The sequence below is a fragment of the Rhea pennata genome, chromosome 6 (assembly GCF_028389875.1).
Source record: "Rhea pennata isolate bPtePen1 chromosome 6, bPtePen1.pri, whole genome shotgun sequence".
NCBI lineage: Eukaryota > Metazoa > Chordata > Aves > Rheiformes > Rheidae > Rhea > Rhea pennata.
Window position 1 is genome coordinate 18,720,484 of NC_084668.1, and position 25,089 is coordinate 18,745,572.

A 25,089-nucleotide genomic window follows, 5' to 3' on the forward strand; every position below is an offset into this window, starting at 1 on the left:
GCTCCTGCCAGCTGGAGACACATTTAACATTCCCGGCATGACTTCAGCCGCTTTCCCACATTCCACAGCTGGCCTCCCACCGCCGCTCGGCCCGCAGACGCGCGGCCAAGGGGCTCCTATTCTTGCCCTCGATTCTCAAGCAGAACTCGCTGTTGAAGGTGCTGGAGAATTCTGCTTAAAATGTGATGGTACCGCAAGACCCGACGGTCCCGGCGTCTCCAAAGTGGCACGACTCCATATAAAAAAGGACTTTCCGTTTGTTCTTCAGCTCCTCTATGTTTTGTAAAAGCACTGCATATCTTGGGAGCCACAAAATGGTTGGGTGGCAACCCTGTGAAGTCCCGGAACAAACCCTTACTACTATGAGTAATCCCAGTGCTTTACAACTGACAGGGCACATTTGGAAAGAAAATCTTTCAGGACTGCATCCTTGGAGGTTTATTGTTAATAGTCCTTTTTTTTCAGACTGCAAATGCACGTTGCTTCTCATGGATGCCACATCCATTTCTGTCTTTGTGCAGAAGTTAAAAATAAGGAGGCTTGGAGTCTGAAAATGCTCCTTTTTAATACCATAATTAGCTTAACAGGTTATGGTGTTTTGGGGAATTTTTTTTTTTTTTTTTTTAATATCTACAAGCCGAACTGGTTTGCACCTTTTTTGTCAGGCTTTTTTTTTTTAAGAAAAAAAAACAACTACAATGAATTTCTGAGAGAGTTAGTGAAGACATTTCAGTTCAGTAAAATAGTGAGATCTTATGACAGCAACTTTTCATAGATTCATAAGACAGAATTTATCTCTAAAAAGACCAGATTTTAAAAGTTAAGCATCCAAATTTTACAGGGACAATGATTAGGAGAGAAATCTATTGTACGACCTGCATCTGCAGTCCTCACTTATCCAATTCTAATCACATCAGTGGTTACAGGCTGTGCAAGTACAGACTACTTGCCTGAAATTAATCCTGTGCATCTGGGTGCGTTGGACATTAAGGTCTACAAACGCACTTTAGTTTTTTCCCTGGAAACAGTGAACAAGACCAAGCGAACATATCATCGACTTTCTGGGGTATAAAATGGGAATGTTAATTCCATTGAAAACATGTATTTGTCTACCTAAAGTAAGTATGATATAGATGTATATCAATTGGATAAACCACATCTACCGAGATTTCATAATAGCAAAACCAATTCACGGATCTGAACAGGGAATCAAAGCAATGCCTGGATATCACCTGTATCATTTTAAACCTGTTCTGGGACATAAACAGGAACTAATATTTTGTGCAGTACCTTAAATTGACATGATTTGGATCCATACGTACACAGAAAATAGCTACCAAAAGACACAGACTATTTGTTTTATCTTATGAATTTTTTTGTATTTGTGCTTTATGACATTTATTTTGCTAATGTTTGTGAACACCTTAAAAAAAAAATTCAAACAACCGTATCATCATTGCAACATAAAGACATTTGGTCCACACTTTGAAATATCAGGAAACATCCTTTTCCTTTCCTTAAAAACCTATTCTTAAAATCGAAAGAAAAGCATCACTAAAATATGCTATCTTCCTTTCACAAGGAATCCAAGAAACATACTTTGTATAAACAATTTTCTATAAATTAATTTTGAGCTAAGTCCCTGCTTATGATTTAACATGAGAAATAACATACAATCTAGCTCTAAACCTAGCTAACGCAAATTTACCACGGAAGCGGTGAAAACCCCTTATCTATACAGTGATGACTGGCACTAGTATACAGAGGAGCTAACTACACAAAAGCATGGTACTAGGTGTTGTTAAAGGAAAAAATGTGGTGCCAGTGAGCAGCATGTAGATTCATATTGGAAGATATGAAAACTTTATTAAGACAGAATTATTTATGGCCATAAGACATTTAGTCTAGGACAAAAAGCTTACTACCTTAAAGTAAATGTGACTGTATTTCAAAGGGAACCTGTTATAATGGCTTTCAGAATTTATCTCTTTATTCATTTGGCATAAACCCATTCAAATTGCTGATATTACTCTGGACTGAATCTGATAAAGTTAGATACCAACAGCTTACCCACAGGCCCCTATTTGGAGGTGCATATAACTGCCTACATGCTGCTTCATGACCTCTGTCTTTACAAGGTTTCAGAAGGTTTAGAAGTGAGATTTTGAGATGTCTGGCCTCTACCAAGATGAAGAGAGTATTTGGTTTATATTTAATTAATTTTTAAATCTATTTCATTTATTCAAACTCCTGCACAGAATATATTTTGATATAAAAATGTTAAAGTTCAGCACATGCCCACGTTAGTTGATTAAAAGCAAATCATTGTATGTCAGCTTTATAAACATTTAAGAGTTTTAACAGTGAGTTGTCACTGGTCTTGCACCAGTTGCTTAAACCCACTTTCAAATACTTTGCTGGTTCCCAGTGACCCAGCACAACTCCGACCTGCTGCCTGGGGTCTCCCCTAGCCAGGCGCTGTGAAGCTCCTCGGGGGGATCTCATGAGGAACCATGGCTTTACGTCAGGTTGAAGCCCAAGTGTAAGGTATCAGAAAGATGTGAAAGAGCAAGTGTGGGGAGCTTTTGTACCTCTCCCCGCCAGGGCTGGCTGCCGAGCACTACCTGCAGGCAGGGCACGCGCGCCCTCCTGCTCGTCTCCTGCAGCAGCCACTGCCACTTGCAGCAGCCACATGCCTTTAGGTTTATCATTTCCTTTTCACTTCCCATGTGCCTTCAGGTTCATCATCTCCTTTTCGCTCACCTCAGCCCACAATTCTCACACGTCCAAATACCCATCACTGCCTAAACCGAAACAGCAGCCCTCTTTGGCTTCCACCGAGCAAAGCTGCGTACTGAGCAGGTTTTAACGTACAGTGAATTCTTCTCACACTCTACACACTTACTGCGCTTTAATTTATGCACTTATAGCCCAAACATACTAATTCCACTTCGCAAGCCAGCAACTTTCTTTAGACTCCCAACGCCACAGAGAGACACGTTACTTAAAAAGCAAGAACTCATTAGATATTGAAAGAATATTTCAAAGTAATAGTACTAGCATGTCATCCTTCTCCAGCTGCATATCTATCCAGACAAAAAAAAAGTAAAGTACGAGGTGCCATTTTCTCAAAACTGAAAATATTGTTGCAGAGTAGACATCACTCAGGGACTGAGGGGTTGACAACATAAAATGATTATTATTTCTCTTGCTATCAGCTCTAGTGTAGAATAGAATATAATTATCGTATCATAACTGTAATAAACAGCAATTTCAGACAATAGTGTGAATAATTTGTGGTCAATGAGCAGTAAAAACTGCTCAGTGAAACTAAAAGGAACATATAGTTTAAACATGCCAGTTTTGAATGTCTGAATATTACAAAAAAATGTTTTATTATCTGATGAGCAAGTGTTATGATTATCTGAAATTAGACAGGATTAACACTATTTCTATAGAAAGCAAAGGTCAAGAAGTCTAAATTAGAAAAAAGAAAATCTGAAACAAGACAGTATTTCAAGCATGTATGTTTGTAATTTATTCATAACCTTTGAACTTTTCTTCATCTCTTTTGGATGCTGCTGAAAGTTCAGAGCATTTTCCATATATAATACAATCAGTGTTCATCTTTCCACAGGGTCATCACTAGCTGAATGCAACCTAGTTAATTGTCCCAGATTTAAACAAGTCATGCATTGCACATGTAAACTCATATTCTACATTGCTTTTACCAGCTTTATTAATATTAACAACTTTTCATTAAAAATGTTCATTGAGGTGCAGACTTTACACAAAAACAAAGAGAACAGGAACTGAGTGTGGCAAGTTATTTTCATTAATTTTCATTCTGTTTTCATCAGAATTAGTTAAAAGCACCATTTAGAACTCTTATGATGCATGTAGATTCAAGACTTATATCTAAAATAATTTAATTTAAAGTAAAAATTAAATTTAAAAAACGCAGAGCAAATAGAGAATCATCTATAGCTGGAAATTCCTACTAGTATAATGCAAAACACAAGTAGTTACGAGACTCATGACATGCTACGCTGAAGTTCCAATTCAGATTATCCACTTTAAAGTCTACCAATTGTCTTGTTGCTTTAGCACATCTTTATTCCTTGCATAATTTTCTTCTGCTGTTCTTGAGTTAGCATACCAAACAAAGGATGAGCACATGGATGCTTATTAGTCACCAACGTAAAGGTGCAAAAAAAAACCTATTGAAATTAATTCTCCAATATGTTAAATAACTATCAGCACATCCTTGCAGCTCACAAATTCGGGTCCACATTCATATCTCGGAAACAAGTTCACGTCTTGCTACACCCATTCCATCATTTTCACACATCCAATTTACTTCTAAGTTCCACAGGCAAAACGTAACGTTACGGCCTCTGAGGCACTCGGACATCATGGGATAGAATTACAAGTGAACGTTCTCTGTTCCTGTTTATGTTAAAAGTTCCAAGAATGACGATCATATGAGTACAATGGAGGTCTTTTAGCAGCATGCTGACATGAAAGAAAAGTTCAGCTATGCTGTTTAATTGTGTATACTCCAGCGCTAGGCAACTCTCCAAACCTTACTGTAAACATTGTTTAAGGTTCATCCAGATCAGCACAATTACGAAGTTCATGCTTTTTTACACTTAACTTTAAATGACAATTGCTTTTCTTTATGTTTTTATATTCACCAGCACTGAACCCCAGTTGAAGACATCATACCAGGCTGACTTTTCCCTTTTATAGAACAGTAAGTTGTCCTCTAAAGCCCTGGTCTGATACTGTGTTTATATGGTGCCATTTTCCTGGACAGAGCAACGGATCCCTTACCTTTTGCTAGCTTGGCTCTTTAGCGCTGGTGAACATATTCATCACTACCTAACAAATGGCAACATTCAATTAACATGAAAAGAAAGTGCATATTGAAGAAACGTGTTTTTGAATGTTTTTAATGGAGCCAAAACCACTTAATAGTTCCTCAGACTATATAGTTAGTCTGAAAATATTCATGTTCTAGCAAGGATGCATGCACACAATAATGTAAAAACTGGCACCATTAATTATAATGTATAATTATTATGATGTTATTTTTGTTAATGTACAAACATCTCCCAACTACAAAAATATACAGTTGAGGCCAAAAATACAGGACACGTATGCTCGCTCAGCAGAGGGTTGTTATTAGAACAGCAGACTGGGTGTGTGTAGGCAGACGGTTATGAGACAAAGAACGCTACATTCCTCAACTGCAGCTCACTATAAGAAGAAAGTTCATTTATTGTTCAAAGGGCATCATTTACCATCTTCCAAATTGCTACTATATGTGTGCTTCTGTATTTTATGCTGAGCAGGGCAGTGAAATTTCACTGAAGAAATAGCCATTATATTTGATGCAAACGTATAGTCTTCACGTGAAAATCTTTTCAGGGATGAATACTGCAAGATGTGCTTTCTGTAATTAGTTTTTACCTTGCAATATAACAAAATAACCAATATAGTATTTTTCTAATTCCAACTATGTATCTTTAAAAACACATGCAAAATTCAACACTTTTTTTTTTTTTTAATCAACACGTTTGTCAGAATCAGAGCTATGGTAAAAGAGAGACAAATTACTTAAGACTTGACCTGCAGAGGCCAGATGAACTTCAAATTTGGAATCATGTGAGTATTCTTAACTACATGAATTGTTCCAAATGCTGTTCCCATGATTAAGCGTTTTAAGGATTGTGCCACAAAGCTGAAGGTCATTAAAACTGATATAAATGAAATATTAGCAAAAACAACATCTCATTTTGTTGGAACTAAGGTGTATATACATTTTTTGGAAGATGTGATGAATGTGTTGCTTCATCTGCTATCAGCTTCCTAACTATTCTGATAGGGTCTCTAACCAGGGAGAGAGATGCTGTTCCCAAGTGATAACACAGTTGCTAGTGCATTAGTCACCAAATATTGAGTGCAAATTTTGCAACAAAGTTTTCAAACCGGTAATAGTCTAGCTTAAAATCAAGAACTATCACACAAACCACTATAGGTTTACTATCCACTTACACCTTCCTGTGCCCATCTTGTCTCTCGTCTCTCACTTAGGTGTGTAAGCCCTCTGTAGCAGGGAGAGTCGTGCAAGCAATTCCTGACCTGGAAGGAGGGCTGCCATATGCTATATAATATATACAGTAGCAAGTGAGAAGGTAAATCACTTAGCAAAGTATCTTACAGCCTATTCTATGTAGTGGCAAATCCACCTTCCCTTCCCAAGAAAATCCTCCGAACCTCCCGGGCTCATATGGCAGAACCTCAGGTAAAGTAACAAATATAAGAAACTGCATTTCCTCCTCTGTTTCTTTCTACACCAAACAAACATCCCTCTCTATTGCACACAGGTGTTTGGTCCTCTGCAAGTTTGGCTGGATCCTCAGCAATTCCTTACATTGAGCAAAGGCAAGGTTTCCTCCCATCGCCTTCCGCATGGGGCCCGGGAACGGCTGGGAGCGCGCGGCGGGCAGGGGGCTGCACCGCGCGAGGACGGAGACCAACCCGCCCGGCAAGCCCGACGGCGGGGCCCCGCTCTGCGCACGGAGCGGGTTCAGGGAGGGGGCATCCCCCTAGGGCCAAAACACAGCTCTTCTGCTCCCGCAAGGACCACGGCCACGGAGAAAATGAACAGTCAGGTAATTCCTGCCGATCTTAGATGTACTGAACAGGGATAAAGTTAAATCAATTTACATTCTCAGCATTGTTTTTTTTTTTAATAAACACTCAGCGAGTGTAGATGCTCCTGTGCACATGTCAATGAGAATTTAGGGTTATTTTCTCCTTTCTTGCAGAAAGGACTCTGACTATTTGGAAATACACTGTTTAACATCAAGAATTTTTAATTTGAGTGAAGAAAAATGTAAAAAGAAATGAAAAGTATTCATGACACTCTAACCTAAAACTAATAAATGAACTTAAGGGAAAAAAATACCTCAGAGAAATACTATTAAAATTCAAAAAAGTAGGAAATACAAACAAATACATTTAAATACTTCATATAGATATATGTATTTTTTGTATTTCCTACTTATGCCCCAATACATCCTTAGAAAAAGAAAACATATATTGTCTACCCAGCATAATACTCTCTTTTACTAGAAAAATACTCCATTTCAATTATTTCTAATGTGTAATTTGATTCTCAATTCTTAGCTACATATCAGTCACGGGATACATTCCACAGTTATGAAGTATTACCTTGAGAGATTTCATGCTTCCAAGCACACGGCCAGTTTCTGTCCTGGGATGCAAGTGTACAATTCTCTTTTGGAGTCTGAGAGTCACACAAGTAGAATATGCTAGAGACTGCAATGGAGGGCATTTTTCTGTATATTTGGAATCAATTTCGACTCTGCATTACTTATTTAAGTCTATTCCCTTCCAATTACAGAGGTATAACTAAGCAGAATGGGTATCTTATTCCAACACTTACAGTAATTAAATTAAATAAATGTATACAATGATGTATACACATCATTGTAAATGTGGATTTTATAAAGTTAAGCAACTTCCTATCTTTTTGTTCAACATAAAACTCCTTTCTATTTATAAGCTCTTATTTAATGCTAGTGTGTTAATATAATTATGATGCACATTCATGCACTAACTTGTATTTCACATTACCACATATTCTAGAAATCTCTCAAAATTACATTTAAGGTACCTATATAACTTCTATATTTATAATTTTCAAAATGGAGATTTATCCAAAACAAACAAACAAACAAAAGCAGAGAAACCTCATCTATGTTCTGCAAAATACTCTGGAGCCCAATCCTGAATGCTGAATACTGGCAAAATTCTTACTTAGTGAAGTGAATGAATATTCACTGTGCATTTATTTACTTTTGCTATTACTGGATTTAGTCATATAATTAAAACAATTAAAATTACTAACTAGAGGACAGTGAAGTTAACGGAGTTTGAGTTTACATGAATTTAGCACACCAAGTCTGCTTAATTAAATCCTGTCCACATTTGGAAATTCACCAGAACTACTCTGAAATAATTCTGATATAGACACAAACACATGTGAACGTTCTTAAGCAAGAATGCCTAAAATAGCATCTTTGATTTTGCTTTAAATCTGGAAAAAAATATCTATATGGGAATTTTTAACACTCAATAATTCTAGTAAAGTATTTCCTTAAAGCTTTCATTACGTTTTTAAATTAGGCAAGTTCTAAATCTTTGCAGCATCAATATTCTGCACCTTTGATAATTCTTTTCTCTAATATTCCAATGTATTTACTTAAGTGTCATCAAACCTTAAAGGCTCTGTCCTTAATTAAAGGAATGAATAAGGAATTGAAGCCTTGTATGCACATAAAAATTATATCAGATTAACAGGCAGATAGTTTAAAACATAACATTTATAAGTAGCTCTGTGAGAAGGCAAACACATTTCAGAGTAAGAATGCCTTTTCTTATTTAGCTGTCTTTGAAAGTGGACTAAACTCTTTTGGATAATGGTGCTCTTATTCAAGAAGAAAGTCCCACACACTTGAAATTATTTGGGGATAATTATTCCAGAATACCTAATAAATCCTTATACCTGGCCTTCCACCAATGCTTGCTGCGCTAGTATTGTGCACAGTGCTTGCAAAGCACTTACCACTCAAAGATCCCTGCTGTCAGAGTAAAGGAACTAGATGCCAAATCCCATTGTCAGAGGATCACTGCACTCGAGGGAGAGGCAGGATGAGACTATTTGCCACAGAACACTGGGGTTTTATCAATTTTTGGAGGGCTAACATCACCAACAGAATCAAAGATTAAAAAAGAACAAGAAGGAAAAAAAAGCCACAAAAAAGTGATACTAAATCTTAACAGGACTAAAAGTTACTCTCTTTTGGTCAGCTGTATTTATGGCTTTAGGATAGCATAGTCAAAGTGTGAAATTACTATTTATTGTTTGTGCTGAACAAGTAACAAAATCCACCGTGTGAACTCATTTAGGCAGGGTTGCTGAAGTGATGTAGTAAGCAATGTATTGCACTGCCATAACCTTCTCCAGAAGGCAAAAGCCCTTTTGGGAGGCTGTGTTGGTCCACAGTGGCAGACTACAAAAGGAAAAATAAGAGCTCTGTGTTACATCTTTGTAATAGCACGATTTCCACCACCTCCAATGACTACAGCATAAGCTGAATCGTTCTGGCCACTTCACAAAAATAACAAATTGAAGTTACGTGAGTGGCTCCCATCTCCATTACAGGAGCTGAAAATGCTATTCCGTAGTGGTGACCTTAGTACTTCCAAACTTCCCTTCGTCCTGCTTTTCTGTCCAAGTAATCTTAATCTAAAGGGAAAGCCCATCTCTCAGCTCACCAAAGCAGTCTGGAACAGAATTTCCAGTCCAAGCAGTGGGATCCACTCAGGCTGCTGGGCGGACTTCAGCCTCTGATTTTCCATCTGACTGACAATGAGCAGAATTACATGTTTCTACAGTACATACATGCATTGACACTACATAAAAATAAACAGGTAGGTGTTCTGGTGTAGTACAAATAGCACAAATGAATGGTGACAATTTTAATATAAGAAAGCATACTCCTGTATGTGCATGTCTAAAGACATGAAAATATGCTGTTATAAACTCACTGTTTTATTCTGGCTAATGTTTTATATAATTTCAACTGCACTCTATTTTCCATGCACACTCGTGTAGTTATTCGCGTCGAGACCAATGCCTTCTAAAGTTTTTCTTCTGTTCAGCCACTGTTGCTTAGAGTAGCAGCTATATGGTATACTGATAATCTGACTGCTAAGTGGAAGCCAACTGTGTTTAGTCTTTATTGTACTGTAGATTTTCTTGGTTTCATCATTACACCAGACATATCAGGATAAGAGAATTTCTAAGCATATAAAATATTAAAAACAACAGCAAAATCATCACGTCATTTGTTAAGAGCATGTTCAGGAAGTATCTCACACTTACTCTAGTTTCAGTGCAATAGGAAAACAGATGTATAAGCTACAAGAAAGAAAAAGAAATGGTAAAGTCGTCAGCTGTGAGGAGTTACCTCAGTAACATACGCCTACGGTACCACAACACGGCTGCGGCAGTTTAGACGCAAAGGTAAGCGCCAAACTTGCCCCGTGAGTATCTTTTGTCCTCTCGCAATCTGCATCAAACAAGACCTCTCCCTGTGGCCTTGCCTGTCTGTTCCCCCAAATCTCCATTCTTTCTGTAAAATAACCTTTAATTCCTGATGAACTTCAGCGGTGCCCAAAACGAGCTCTTGCAGAATGGCGCCGTCAGCCTCCCCCTGCCGGGAACGCAGCCCCCCCGGGCGGCCTGGCAGCCACACGTCTTCTCGTGCCACGCGCTGGCACAGGTGCCCCAGCTCGCCGCTGAACTGTGCCTTTTCTCCTTCCTGCCCTTTTCTCATTCTTTTCCCTTATCTTTTCTCTGCAGCCATTTTCCTCTTTCAAAATCAGTTTTTCTTACATTTTCCAACTGTCCAGCTTTGTATTTTTCACTTACCTTTTCCTCTTCTCCCCAAATGGGATCTCAAATGACGATGTAAGGCTCTAGAGACAGGTCTATTGCCAGCTTTAGGGGACTTTAAGCCACTTTCAGAGCTGAGCTCAATGCTAGAGGGGCGAAGAAAGTATAGCAGATCAGCCGTAGGGAACAACCCAGCTCTGTGCAAACCCATCGCTCCCGTGGCCAGCTGCTCCAGGTCTTGCTGAGGCAGTAACTAACAGCAGGTAGCTCTCCCAAAGACATCTACCATTTAGTGACGTCCAGAGCATATAAAGTTACAGAAACCAGACTACTGCTGTATTGTTATCTTGTTGGTACTTTGATCCATTCTTTCCTTTCCTCTTTTCCAGATGCTATTCCTAAAAGCACTGATTATCAAAAATATTCTCACTAAAACTGTAAAACACAATGTAATTTTCAGACACGGCTCCCAGCTTTCGACTCCCAGAAATCAAAGCTCTGTCTCCTGAACATCTCGATACCAGGGAAGTCTTCTCTCCTCTGTCCCCAAGTGATGCACAGGAAACGGCACTTGAATTCTGCTTTAAATCTGTAGGGTGGCACCAACAATAGTCTGCTATGGTTTGGAAATTTGGCAGCTGCCTCCTTTAAACTGAAAAAAGGGAGGATTCTAATGAAATAAATATGAAAATTAATGGTATGATCTGTTTCTCATTTCTTCAGCTCATTAAAAAAAGTTAAAATTTTGGTGCATGATTTTTCTGCAAAGACTGGATTCTATGAAATTACAGAACGCGTGGAGCTCCATATTGGTGTCAATAAAAGGATGAAGATCTAAATTTACAAGAAAACTACAACCAAGTGTCCATTCTGTGTATGGATGACTTCATTATGCACAGACAGCAACCCAGGATATTTTGTAAATAATACATGCACACACCTACTTCACTAGGTTGCCCAATATCCAAGTGACTTGAAGCACAGACTATCCTACAGAGTGGATACTACACTGTCAAGCACCAAACAATAATGATAACCGGTCAAATCAAGGAAACTGAATCAACAGTGATCTTTTTCTACCAATTAGTAGCTAAATCTAAAGCAAAATATATATTCTATACATTTTTAAGATGCATGTGTCTTACCACAACCAAAGCATAGAGATCTGCAGCATCTTCCCTAGATGATAATAACAATCAGACGGTATGCAGCATATTTTCCATCAGTGATAAAGATGGATTAAATCTGGGAAGATGACACTCAGAAATCCCTACTCTTAGAAAAGGCCTGCTACAGAAATGGCAAAATCTCAGTTGTTCAATATATACGTTTCTAGACTTTACATGAAAATCAGCAAAAGAAGTCATTTATTCTAGTTTTGACAGAGCTGAATAGGGTGTAAGCAAGCATAGAAAATGGCCTGTTACATTTCATATGAGTAAAAAATAAGCATTCATTATTTATTTGTTCATTATTCAATTATTCATCTGACATGGAATTACACTCTTCAGTTTTAAAAGAAGGAACATGGTAGCAGATATTACGTATGCATAGCTGCTTCTCTGCCTCTTTTTAGGACAACATGGCAAAGTAAGCTTCTGTCACTCTACTTTCATTTTGGAAATTCCATGGTTTTTGTGGTTTCTGGAAAGATGCATGGCTACTTACCATGTAAGTGTCAGATGTGAGATTACACTCCTTCCTGTTCCCAGGCATCCAACTAAATAAAAGCCCAAGAACAGCATTTAAAGTTTCTAAGAGCAGAAATATCCCATGTACAAATATCTCCTCGGTTATTCACAGCCTTATGCTTTTGTAAAATCTTCACTTTTATTTATGTTCAGTTAGTCAAGGCACCATCAAAGTACATATTCTAAGATAAAGAAGGGAATAAAGAACTATTCAATTAGGCAATTTCATTTCTGTGATAATGACCTGGAGTCACCTGATAATTCTGCTGTCTCTGCAACTTTTTGGCTATAAGGAAGTCATCTTGAAGACAACATTATCACATCTCAGGTACCTGAATACACAATTTGGCACATAATAGAAACCTGATTTTCAGAATTAATAAACAATTACAATCACACTATTTAATTAGCAGTGAAAAAAATGAACTGACATTTGATGGGGCCTAATTTTTTTTTTAAATCATCAATCTGGCTGCCAACTACTGCTGTGTGGGGTTTGGGGCATTTTTGGTTGATTTTTTTTTTTTTTTTTGTTGGTTTTTTTAAGACCTAGTAGTGGCAGCCTCTCTAAGATTACTTTCAGGGTTTGGATTCCTGAGAGTTTCCTATTACTATTCCTGCAACTGAAAATCTTTAGAAAAATTTGGGGAAGTCAGTATATAATAGACATTGGAAAGAAGCACTAATCCAAGGAGAGCAGGTTAAAGAAACTGCGTGGGGGAAGCAAATTCACCGGAGTCACCGCAGAACTGTCAATGAAGGACGAAAGGAGCAACCTAACTCCTCCACCGTTTACCCTGCTAGAAAGCCAACATACTGCCCTTCTTAGCGCTCATTGCTGCTCTGAACAATGTCTGCTTCTGAAGAAACAAGATTTAATTTGGGGTTAATTATTTTTTTATTTAATTTTTAATCCATATCCAAGACAAAAACTTGTGCAAAAAAAAAAAATCACATTTGATGCAAAAACATGAAATGTCAGCCTAAAGCGGCGATTTGGTAGGAGAATTTACACGTCTGTCACACTTTGTGGCAGTTCTGTAGCACTAGTTTTGTGCCAGGAGGAAAATAAACAAACAGTCAAACCTAATTCTTAAAATTTAAGTAGCTTAAAGAAGATATTTGCTTAAATGGGATAAGGGAATTCACATGCTGAAGAGATTACTGAAATGTCATTTGCGTTTTTCTAGAATGCATATTCTGTCAAACAGAAAGAGGGAATCCCTTCCATACCTTTCCTTCACAAACGCTGTATCACAGCTTACAATGATGAAGCACAGGAGGAACGATAACAGATACTTTAGAGCCCTTTAATCTGATGATACAGTTATCAGGGTCTAATTTATAGAATCACAGATTAATTTAGGTTGAAAAGGACCTAAATTGGAAGGGAGGGCTGGGAGGTCATCAAGTCCAACTTCCCTCTGCGAGCAGGCTAGATCAGGCTGCTCAGGGAGAGACTGTCCAGATGAGATTTTGCTGTCTCCAAGGATGGAGATTCCACTGCCCCTCCGGGCACCTGTTCAAGTGCTTTACCCTCATGGTAAAAAAGGTTTTCCTCATATCTATTTAGAATTTTCTCATGTCACAGCTTGTGTCTGTTTTCTTGCATCCTATGGCAAATTGCCTTCTATGATAAAACTCCTAGATGTGTAGACGAGAGAAATTAATGTCATTCACTTAGACCAAGGGTTTTGACACTGTCTCCTACAATATTCAAGAAAGGAATATTTCATTTTGGATGAGTAGACAATTAGACAGGTAAGAAATCAACTGGGTGGCCAGGCTCAGAGAATTGCAATTAATGGGTCATGATCCACCTGAAGGCTGGTAACAAGTGGAGCACCCCAGGGATCTACTGTTGGGGGCTGGAACAAGTGGTCTATTGAAAAGAAGCTAAGGAAACTGGTGCTTGTTCAACCTAGAGAAGAAAAGGCTTTCATGGGACTTAATAGCAACTTTCAAGTACCTATGAGGAGGTTATCAGTAAGACAGAGCAAGGCTCTTCAAAGTGGTATGTGGCGTGAGGATGCGAGGCAGTGGGCCTAAATTGGAGTAAGAGAGGTTCAGACTGGAAATAAGGAAACATTTTTTCACCATGAGGATAGCCAGACATTGGAACAGGTTGCGCCAAGATGCTGTGCAGTCTCCATCCCCAGAGGCTTTCAAGACCAGACTGGATAAAGCCCTGAGCATCCTGGTCTTGATCTCCTAGCAGACTCTCCTTGGCAGAAGTTTGGACTAGAAACCTCTTGAGGTTTCTTCCAAACAATTTATCCTGTGATCCTACCCCCTCGCACCTCTAAGAGTCTTCTCCATCTTCTCCACACTTTCCCATTTAGCAGTGGTAGACAGCAGTAAAAACTTCCCTTATCTTCTTAATGCTGAACAAAGCCAGTTTCCTCAGCCACTCCTCATATATCATGTCCCCTAGCCATGGTGGTGGCCCTCCATAGGCGTTGCACTAGTATGTCAATGTCTCTCTTGTACAGAGGAGACTAAAAACTGGACACAGTAATCTAGATAAAAATGCTGAATAGAGAGGAATAATGACTTCCTTTAACCTGCTGGCTACAATTTTGCTAATGCAGCCTAGGACACTTAAACGGAATTCTTAAATGAAAATATGTTATGGTTTGGCTCAAATCCCATTGAAATTCTTATATTTATTTTTTTTTAAGATAGAAACAAGTAAAGAACAGCAGCTTCCTCCAAACTAAAACACATGCAACATTCCCTTGTTTTTTGGACTAACATTCAAGGCTGCTCAGGAATTCACTGGGTGACAGGTCTTTGCAGATGCATAACAGGGATTTACATATATTCATCACAGAAGGAGAAAAAAAAAAACTTATGCAAATACAGACATGGAAAGAGTAGAGAACAAGCTAAACACAAGCACTGAGGATACGGTCCTGTGAAAGGCCACAACAAAGAAAACTCTGATTTGGGGAAAGGAACTTGGGACTGCGAACAAAAACTGCCACTTCTAAGATTCAGGACTCCTGCATTCAGGGAAACTGAAGTTTGACCATTCTCTGTAAAAAACTCAGGAGCATCAAAGAAATATCTGATGATCACCAGTTTTTCCTTCTACCTGGAACAATCCAAGAATGTGAATTTTTTGGCTAGCTGACTGAGTCAAAAGAATTAAGAGGCATTCTGGAGTCTTTGATCCTATTAACAGGGATGTTTCCCCTCAGAAAGGTCCCCGTTCACACGTATTAATGAGGTCTCCTCACCTCATTAATACACAATTGGTAAAAAGGAATGGCCACTAATCAGAAAAGCTACCTGGAGGAAACCAGAAAATCACAGGCACTATTTATGAAATTTAAAAGTTTATATCATAAACCCTCCCTAAACATTTTTTCTTGGAGACAGACTGTTTTAGCTAGTACTTTTCCAAATGAGTCACTAACACCCTTGTCTTAATTCTGCAGCTGCTGCTAATTTGAAGTGCCAGCCTTCTCCCTCTCTCCTCAGAATGAAATAAAATATCAATGTTACAGTACGCTGAAAATGGAAAGTTAGCTGTGCAACGTTATGCTACAAGCCCTCTGGAAGTCCCTTTCACACTTGATTCTTTTCTCCCTAACTTAAGCCCTCTCAAAATGTACTAAGCCAACTTATTCCACATTTTCTTCCACATTCCTTGGTCATAAGAAAGACAGCCCCAAAACATTTTTTAAACACTTAGCGCATCAATAATTTAAAATAGTAAAGTTTAAATTTAAATACACAAATTTAAACACAATTTAAAATAGTAAAAGAGAAATAGCATCATTTTTTTAAATGATTTTATCAGCTATCTACAATTATACACGATTAACAGATTTTGGTAACCTAAGCGTTATGTTGCATCTTCCATTGACTTTGATCTTTCATCATTTCTGCCAATGACATGGAAAGCCTTTTATTTAGGGAAAGAATCACCATGATTTTGTTGTACAAAAGTGATACCCAAGAGGGTGCACTTTTCTCAAGAACAACTTCACCCATAGCAAAGCAAATCTCAGACTCCTTAGGTACCTCATTAGTTATGCCTCTATAAAAACATATCACGTTTGGGAAGTTTTGGATTAGTTTTCAGCCACACCAGTCTCTTGACTCAGTTCATGAACTGATCATGCAAACGCCAGCACCAGTACACGGGAAGGGACAGGAATGAGTTGCTGGAGGCAATGGGGAAGACAAGACTGCACTTTTTGGCTGCTGTGCATACTTCTGTAAAATTAAAGTGATTATGTAGCTATGGCCTGAGGGATAGAAGAGGTCACACATACTACCAGAGCCTATAAACTGCTATAGAAATTGTGTCAGTGTGTGTTGCCAAGAGACAAGCAAGGGAATTCAGTTCTTAACCTGTAGTAAAATCCTCAGAGTAAAGCCCATTCACTCTACCTCTGCATGGAAGATCAACAGTTTGCCCTCAATGCACAAGAGCGGCCTTGAACATTTTGAGTTGCACTTAGCATCAGTAAGCTCTGTTTACCTGCTTGAAATGTTTTTTAAACCAGTCATCACAGGACTTAGCTGCAGATTGAGATTCCAGCAGTTTACCTGAAATGTATTTTTTAACGATTTCATCAAGTCAGAGCAACTGAGATCAAATGCTTTCTTAAGCACTCAGAAATGTCATCAGAGTACGATGGCTCCCAAAATTACCAGGAAGCAAGTGAGCCATAGTACCTGGCTATACCCATGTCCAAGCTCTTAGTCTCCCTCAACTTTGTGATAATATAATTCACCTTAGAATTTAAGATAATTAGATTTAAAGGCAGATCTCAGTATTACGACTAAAATAAATTAAAAGTGCATGAAATCAGGTAATTATCATCTATTAACCAAGGTAAATGTGTCCTGAATGTGTTGTGTGCCAGTGTTCTGAGTGAAATGAATTAAACTCAGATTAAAAACAAAATTTTAATCAGCATGTTTTCCCAGCATTTTTTAATTGTTTAACTAAGCAGATGATTTACACTGGGAATAGTTATGTGATCACTATTTTGCCTGGGCCATAGAACAAGCATACAATACAACCAAGAATGAATACCTATCACTGTGTAGAACATTTCTGGTTAAATCTCAACATATGTCTTGAAAGGATTATTTCTCAAACCAGAAGCATAGTTTCATGAAAAACAATTTAATTTTTAAGGTACTGTGTTAATAATTCTTGATTATGACTACCGGGAAGGCTGAACCTGAAATATGCAACTGTACCAAGCTATATTTTCCAGCTTGTTACTCTGCCTTTGTTCAAACTTCTTCGCTGCTTCCACAATGAAGTGCCCTTCATCAGCAGCACTGGATGAGCAGCATCAATTACCTTTCCGAGTAAGAGCAAAGGAGCTACTATCAATGCTGACAGCAAAGAACGTCACAAGATTTTAAAGCAGCTTAAAAATTCCATCCAAGTTTTACTTGGATGCATTGTGGTATATCCTAAATAGGCATCCTTCTGTAATGTATTGTTTTACTGAATAATAGATTTAGAAAACAATGCTTTACTATATTATTCTCCACTGGGATTTTTTTAATAATTTTGCCCATCTTTCCATTGTTCCTTTAACGTTTAGTAGAAACTTTGAAATTTACTCTCAGTAAATTGAGATTGAGACCAGAAATTTTACGCTCTAACTAGAAGCAAAGTACTTTGCAGTAGAGTGTTTCTTTTACTAATAAGGGTAAGAATCTAAAAAGCATGCTCAACTGTGGTTCATGAAAAAAAACCCTACAGTTGTTACAGAGAGTAACAGTAGAGTCATGAAGGAAGATATACTTCTTAAAAAAAATAAAAAATAATAAAAAAAAAAAACTTTTATTCACAGAAAATTAACTCCTGCCACAAACTTACTGGACACTTTTCATGACTGCCTTGGGATACTTACTTTGAAGATAAACCTAAAAAAATACACTAGCACAAATCAGACATACTACATAATTCCGGTCTCTTACAGTTGTTGCCTAGGTACTGGATATAACCTCCATACAGCTTGATCATTGATTTGAAGAGAGTTTTGGAATACAGCAGGTATCCGGTAGTTAATAATCAAACACCAAAGGAAAACAGCACACTGAGTAATTTTTTAAAGCCTTGACAAACCATACATTGCTTTATCACTTTTGTGAAAAAGTCGATCCCGTAATACCATCAGAGTCAGGACTTGACTCATACAACAGCCATGAAGTTACCAGTCAATCAAGGACGAGGACCAATTTTTTTTTTTTTTTGACATTTGTTAGATGAGGTCAATGATACAGCATCAAATGAAGCCCAAAAGCCCAAAGCACAGTGGATTCCAAGGATGAATTTAGTATCAAACTTTCAGAAATTACACAGCTAAGAATCTGTCATTTATACAATTTATGACATGAGGAAAATACTTTTCCACTGGCATTTGCAAGTTCAGTCTCTGAGTGCAAGTATATTTATACCATTTATTCCTTCTAAAGACATTCCAGTACAGGACAAAACACATGGCTTTTTGAAACTTCCTTTTAAAAAGATTTCCCCTCAAAAAACACAAAATCAGCACATCTGCCACTGTTATTTTTCCCTGACTACAACCCCCATCTGCACAATCCACTTACAGTCTGGTTGCACTGCCCAACTGCTCCTCCAGCACAGTGATGGTTATGAACACCGTGAATCACCAAGTACTTCAGTACAGTCAGCACATCCCAAGAATGAATCAAGCTTCTAGTGAATCAAATGCTGTTCCTCTGAAATCAAAGGCAAAACTCGTGTTGACTTCAATGAACCCAGTCTTCAAAATGAAGGCACTGCAAAGTGTTTCTACATTTAATGCATCTGTATCTTCATCTGAGCAATTTATATAGTTACAGCAACGATGAACGATACATTAGTGTATGTTCTTTCCAATTCTGTCAAACAACGCAGTGCTCCTGGTGTGGATTCCCTGCATTGGAGCATTCCTAAAGTCACAAGTATTAACAATGTATCCAGTTACATCCTACTTCTAACCTGTATTTACCCACTGGGCTATCTGATATGACTTCTCAAGAGAAGCTCTGATACAGAATAATTCAAGGCAAAACAAGTATTTCAAGGCAAAGACGAGGAACATTTGCAAAGCTTTGTATGACCTTTGCATACTTGTACTGTGGCTTACCTTATCCATTTCTAGAAAGGCTTCAACTTTTGCAAATACAAGAACTATTCTAGAAACGGGTTCTGAAGAACCTATTTCAAGTTCTTAGCAAGCTACCCAAAATAAAACTTAAAAGATAAAAGGAGTTTTAACTGTGACAAGTATAGAGGTTTCCCACTCAAAGCAAGCTAGCTGGAACAATTAAATAATACAACTATATGTTTGAACTCTCGTTGCAACAGAAATTTGTATGAAAATAGAAAATTATATAAAGTAAGTGAATCTAAAAAGTCACTGGGCTGTCTGTTGGACAGATGCAAACAGGCACTCCCAGGTCTGGACTGGGCAAGTTTGGGAGAAGAGAAAGTGTTGTTTCTAGTGACCACTCTTCATTTCTCTTTTACATCCCCTAATATTATTTTATACCACCAGGACTTTCAAATATTTCTTCAAATTTGATAGACTTTGAGCTTCTTTCCCTTTCTCAACATGAAGCATTTTTTAAGGAATTCTTTGGACAGTTACACCTCTGGGGCACAATAAAACCCTAGCCTTGAGGGAACGGGAGAGAACACATTCAGGAGGCTAATGAAGCTAACAGGATCAGGTAACTGTTCAGAGACAAAAAGTTTGCCTGCAGCTAAACTGTGCTTTTAATGGATTCCCAAACCTAGTCCAGGACCAGAGAGATTCAGAATTATGGACAATTAATATAACTTATTTCACTCAGAAGTTATGCAAACTATTTCTATAAAATTCTACAAATACGTACATGCGTGCTCTGTATGACTACAAACTTGACTTGCCTTCCAGTATGTAAAGATTTTACAGACACAGTGAATAAGGAATAAATCCAACAAAACTGATTAGAATTAGTAATCATTTACTCTGATTAAAATCAGGTCATAAGCTAGTAAAACTTTTTAAAGGGCAATAGACCTGCGCTGAATACAGAACGCCACGAGTGCAGCGGCAAAGGCACCCCATTAGCAGCTCACCACGAGAGCGTTTGACACCTTCTGCAGCAGAAGCATCTAAACAAGAAGCTTGTACCTCAGTGTATTTAACATCATATACAGTATACTATATTATGGATTATCATTTGTCCCCTAATGAAGTTTCAGATCTGCTTTGTTTACCCCTACAGTAAGCTCCATTTCAACAGATTTCCCACTTACCCTACCACCAGCAAAGCAGACTTGCGTGAAAATTTCCCATTTTAATGTTTGCTGTCATCAGCATGAAAGTTTTTGACATAGTAAAATCTGTCTGTGCACTACAAGTTAGCATCAGTCTACAGTCCCTTCTAAAATCTACACAAAGCTCTAGAGACAGTAATTCCTTCTACAGCTGCCAGGACGCTAATTTTGTGGCCACCAAGTCACACTATAACTTAACAAAAAATCACTTTAAGAGTTCATTTCTTTTGAGTCACTGTAACCAAATACCACACAAATGAATTAGGATTCAACTATCGCAGCAATATTATCTTTTATTATAAGGCGTTTAGGTTTTAAATAAACCATGAAATCTATGGGAAATGCTACAGTTTACTAACTTGCTTTTAAGTAAACAGATTTCCTTTATGATACAAAAACCTATCAATAAAATTTGACAGTTATATTGTCACATTGTGGTCCAAATAAAAACCAGCAATACAGCTGGTTATCACAACTCATTTGTAACTCATTCTGTGGAGTGCCCTGAATTACATTTGATATTTAGTAAAATGAAAATGAAGCATAAATTCACTTCTATTTCTCATTCAACTAAAACAAACACATCTTGGCATATACATACATACATACATATATATATATATATATATATATACACACACACACACAATTGTATTTGTTTATGTGTGCATGTTCTGCTAAATATTATAATACTTTGCCTGGCACAGTGAGATTTTATTCCTACTCAAAGAGGCCTTTAAGCATTAGCAAAACATATCATCTTAATTAACATTATTTTCTAAAATTTTGAAGTACAGAATCTCTTCATTACAAACAAAGTATTAAGTAAGGTAATGAAAGACAACTGAATTGAAATTTGAAAAGCAACGATACAGAAAAACTCTTGAGGAAGGAATCTAAATGTTTAGAAATATCCATTGAATTGGAAAATATTTTTATGATGCACTCTGATACACCAAACAACGTTGTGATATAGGAACTGTCATAAAACATACATTTATTAGAAGATGGAAAAGATCCAATGGATATGTCAAACATATAATTTGCCAGAGTAAAAACTGTCGCTGCCTAGAAAACGCCGAAGGTTTTTACAAGCTTCATCTTGAAGTCATTTCAAACTTTCTATTTTCAAAGCTATAATAATTTTTCATATTTAAAGCCTTGCACCTTATCTCCATGTTTATTTTGCTCATTTTATTTAAGCCCATGGCTTTTCTACTCTCTTTTGGTGCTGAACTCCTTAAGATTAGGGGGAGGGGCACTGAATCACAGCAAATGTTTATATTCTCTCCCTGAACATATTACGGAAACAGCCTGAGTTCTTCATGAATAAGATTATGGTGATCACAACAGATAAATACAAAATCTGTTTTTAAAATGTATAACATACTTTTGTACCAATTAAAGTAGCTGACAATATCAACATTTCACGCTATACAGCCATTAGGAATGCATATAATTTCTAATAAATATTTTTGAGCTCTCTACAGAAAAAAAAAAATCTTTAAGTAATTCCCATCATCTCCTAATTATCAATTTGCATTTTATTAGTCAGCATATTTTCTGTAATTACTTCAGTAAGGACAATATGAGAAGGAAAATGTTCTTGTTTCCAAAACTCCTACTTTGCCCCCTGTAATCACGTACCACCACTCACCATACATTCAACAAAGGCTGATCAATTCTATTATAATTTTTGTTTGATAAATAAGAAAAGACTTCCTCCGAATTACCGAAAAAAATTACATAGAGGATGACAGTTTGTTTTAGGGCTCAAACTGAAAATTATTAATTAAATTTATTTTTCTACAGGTTCAGACAGAATCCATAATGAGAAAACTGCTTATAATACTGAATTCTATATGCTTGAATATTGAAGCTTACAGTTATTGGCCCTTTTATTTACAATAAAGGGCCACCTTCTTCTATTAAAGATCAACATGTATCAGAACAGGAAACTTTCACTGAATCATCAGATATTTGCTTTCACGTGTGTAGGTCAAATGGCCATGTGCTCTCTCTGCTGAAACAAAGTAAGGTAATTTCAGGCTGTATAATTTTATAGCAAAGACTGTAAGATGTTTTGAAGATGTCATTGACTGTAACACAAATCAATATTAAATTATCTGTACAGGAAACATTTTCAGAAGATGGTCCATCAAGCTCTCTCATAGGATCATGGGTTTCTAGGCTCATACCCTAATCACTACAGTAAGCTGTTACAGTTCATCTGCCTCTTCAATTATTTACAGGGCAAAAAAAGGCAAGTGACATTGCTTTATACATTAATGTGTGTGTGTGTGTGTCTGTATTTAATGCTATGTACTTACTTTGTAACTTATTAATGCCATATAAAAATTAGGAAGATAAGTGTTTCTAAAGATTCTTTTCATCTGAGAATATTTACATAGAAGTGTCAAGTGATGCAAAAGGCTATCCATTCAGGCTATCTTCTTAAAAAGAATGCGTTAAACATACCCAGCTAAAGAGTACTGAAGTGATTACTCTGCAGCATAATCTTTAAACAACTACAGCACTATTTAGCCAGATGTCGATTATGCATTTAAGAGAAAATTAGTTGTTTAATATCACCTAAAGACCTTTATCATATTTCTATAAATTTCTGTCTATGTGAAAGCACATTTCTAAGCCTACTCATAAATCATCTCATGACTGTCAAACTGAATTTATTTTTCAGCCAAACAACATAAATTACTTTTCACCATAGCGTAACAGGAATTGTAAGCAGGAGAGCCTATCAAGTCTGCAGATTAAGAGAAAGAAATTCTTGTTCCGTTACTGCTACACAACCAGGACTCTCCAATAACAACAACAAAAATTAACAACTTCTGAAAAAAAGTTCACGCGTTGAAGCCGCATATGGGTCTGTTTTGATTCGTGTGGGGAGGGACACTGGTGGTTGGAGAGGCTTATGCTAAATGTTCCAGACAGCTGATGCAACCACCTCTGCATCTGCCAGTTTGCAGTATGATGCTTCTAGAGCAGTGGGACTCGCTGCCCTTACAGGCTCAAAGGAGAGAGGGGGAGGAAAAAAAAATAATAAAAAAAAAAAAAAGCCAGAGAAAGGTGGAGATACAGCAGCACCACCACAGGAACAACTAAAATCAATTCTCCCGCAAACAGCTAGCCGCGTGCAACGGTACACACCAGGGGCCGGGCTGTAACTCAGCCCGTGAGCTACGAGATGAGGTCCAACTCCGCACACGAAGAGGAGCCCCGAGCTCGGCCAGCCGCGCCAGCATCCACCACCGCCGCAAGCAGGGGGTCCGGCCACCCACCCCCGGCAGAGCAAAGCGCCCCCGCCTCGGCTGGAGGCGCAGCTATGCCCAGCGGAGAGCACCAGCTTGGGGCCTGCCGGTGAAAGTTTGGCTCCTTCCCCTCCTTACGCGAGCCCCTGCTAGGCGGAGAAGCAGGCGCGGGGCCCGGCGGGCTCCGCAGCGCTCCGCTTCGCAGCGCGGTGGCCGAGGACGCGCCGGGGAAGGAGGAGGCACAGCGGGAGCCTGGGGAAGAGGAGGGGCGGCTCGGCGGCAGGGGAAGGCGAGGGGGCCGGAGGCAGGTCGCGGACGGGAAGCAGGGGGCGGCCCGGGCTCCCCCGCGCGCCCCCGGAGGCAGGAAGGGGCCGCCGGCTCTTTCCTGCCTCCGTGCCCCGCTCCGAGCTGCCGCCTCGCCGGGCCGCTGCCCCGCAGCCCCGGCCGCGCTCGGCGCCGGCCCCGGCGCCCTGGAGCGGCGCCAGGCGCAGCCCCGCCGCCCGCCCCCCCCCCGGCGGTGCCGTAGCCTACCTTCGCCTGCAGATACTGGGGGTAGTAGTAGGTGGTGTACTGGGGGTACATCTGCTGTTTCCACACTTTGCCCATGAAGCTGGAAAGGTAGCCTGCAGTGCAGGGATGGGGGGGCACTTTGGGGGGCTCCAGCCGCCTCTCCGTCTCTCTCCCTCCTGCCTCCTCCTCCCCGGCTGCTGCTCCTCGGCCGAGCCCAGACCTTCCTCCTCCGCCCTTACGCCGCAGCGGAGCGGCGGCGGGCAGCGGGGGCAGGCGCGCTCGCTGCTCGCCGGGAGTTCCTGCCAAGTCCCCGCCCGGCCGGGGCCGGGGCCGAGCGGCGGCGGCGGCTGGCGGCGCGGGGAGCGCTCGGGGCGGCGGCGGTGCCAGGCGGCGGGGCAGGGCTGGCGGGGGGGGGGCGAGGGGCGGCGCTTAGCGCCCGGGGCAGCCCCGCGGCGGGGGCGCGGGCGCGCTGCCCCGCGGAGGCGGCGCGGGGTCCGGCGCAGGGGGGCTGCGGCGGCCGCGCCCGCCCGCGCGCGGCTCCGCGCTGACCTGATCGGCCGGTGCTGCTGGCTGCTCGCCGTTCGCTCTCTGTGCAGCCCGCAGGGGAGCACTGGTGCAGAGCGCAGGCTTTAGGGAAGGACGGGATGTAATTTGGGAAAACTCCATTGGCTTCAGTTCCGCCTTGCGGTAGAGGGTCCATCTGCCTGCTCGAAGCGGAAGGGACTGCAGTGCTGAACGGAGGCTACGGAACAGCAGCCACAAAGCGAGACCAAATTCTCAGGTCCGTAGAACATCCTTCAGTTTGTA

The 25,089-nt window shown here is 39.5% G+C and overlaps 1 protein-coding gene across 3 annotated transcripts in view; it reads right to left on the bottom strand.

Moving 5' to 3' along the window:
- Window positions 1–24,635, bottom strand: part of RBMS1 (RNA binding motif single stranded interacting protein 1) — a 147,998-nt gene extending 123,363 nt beyond the window's left edge. For 2 of the 3 annotated variants that reach the window (XM_062578335.1, XM_062578334.1), the window contains exon 1: window positions 24,304–24,635. In XM_062578335.1, the coding sequence (XP_062434319.1) occupies window positions 24,304–24,378 (75 nt within the window). In that variant the 5' untranslated portion in view covers window positions 24,379–24,635. Of the gene's footprint in view, window positions 1–18,783; window positions 18,916–24,303 lie in introns of all 3 variants that reach the window. The other variant, XM_062578337.1, reaches the window with a different exon arrangement.
- Window positions 24,636–25,089: the final 454 nt, after the last annotated feature.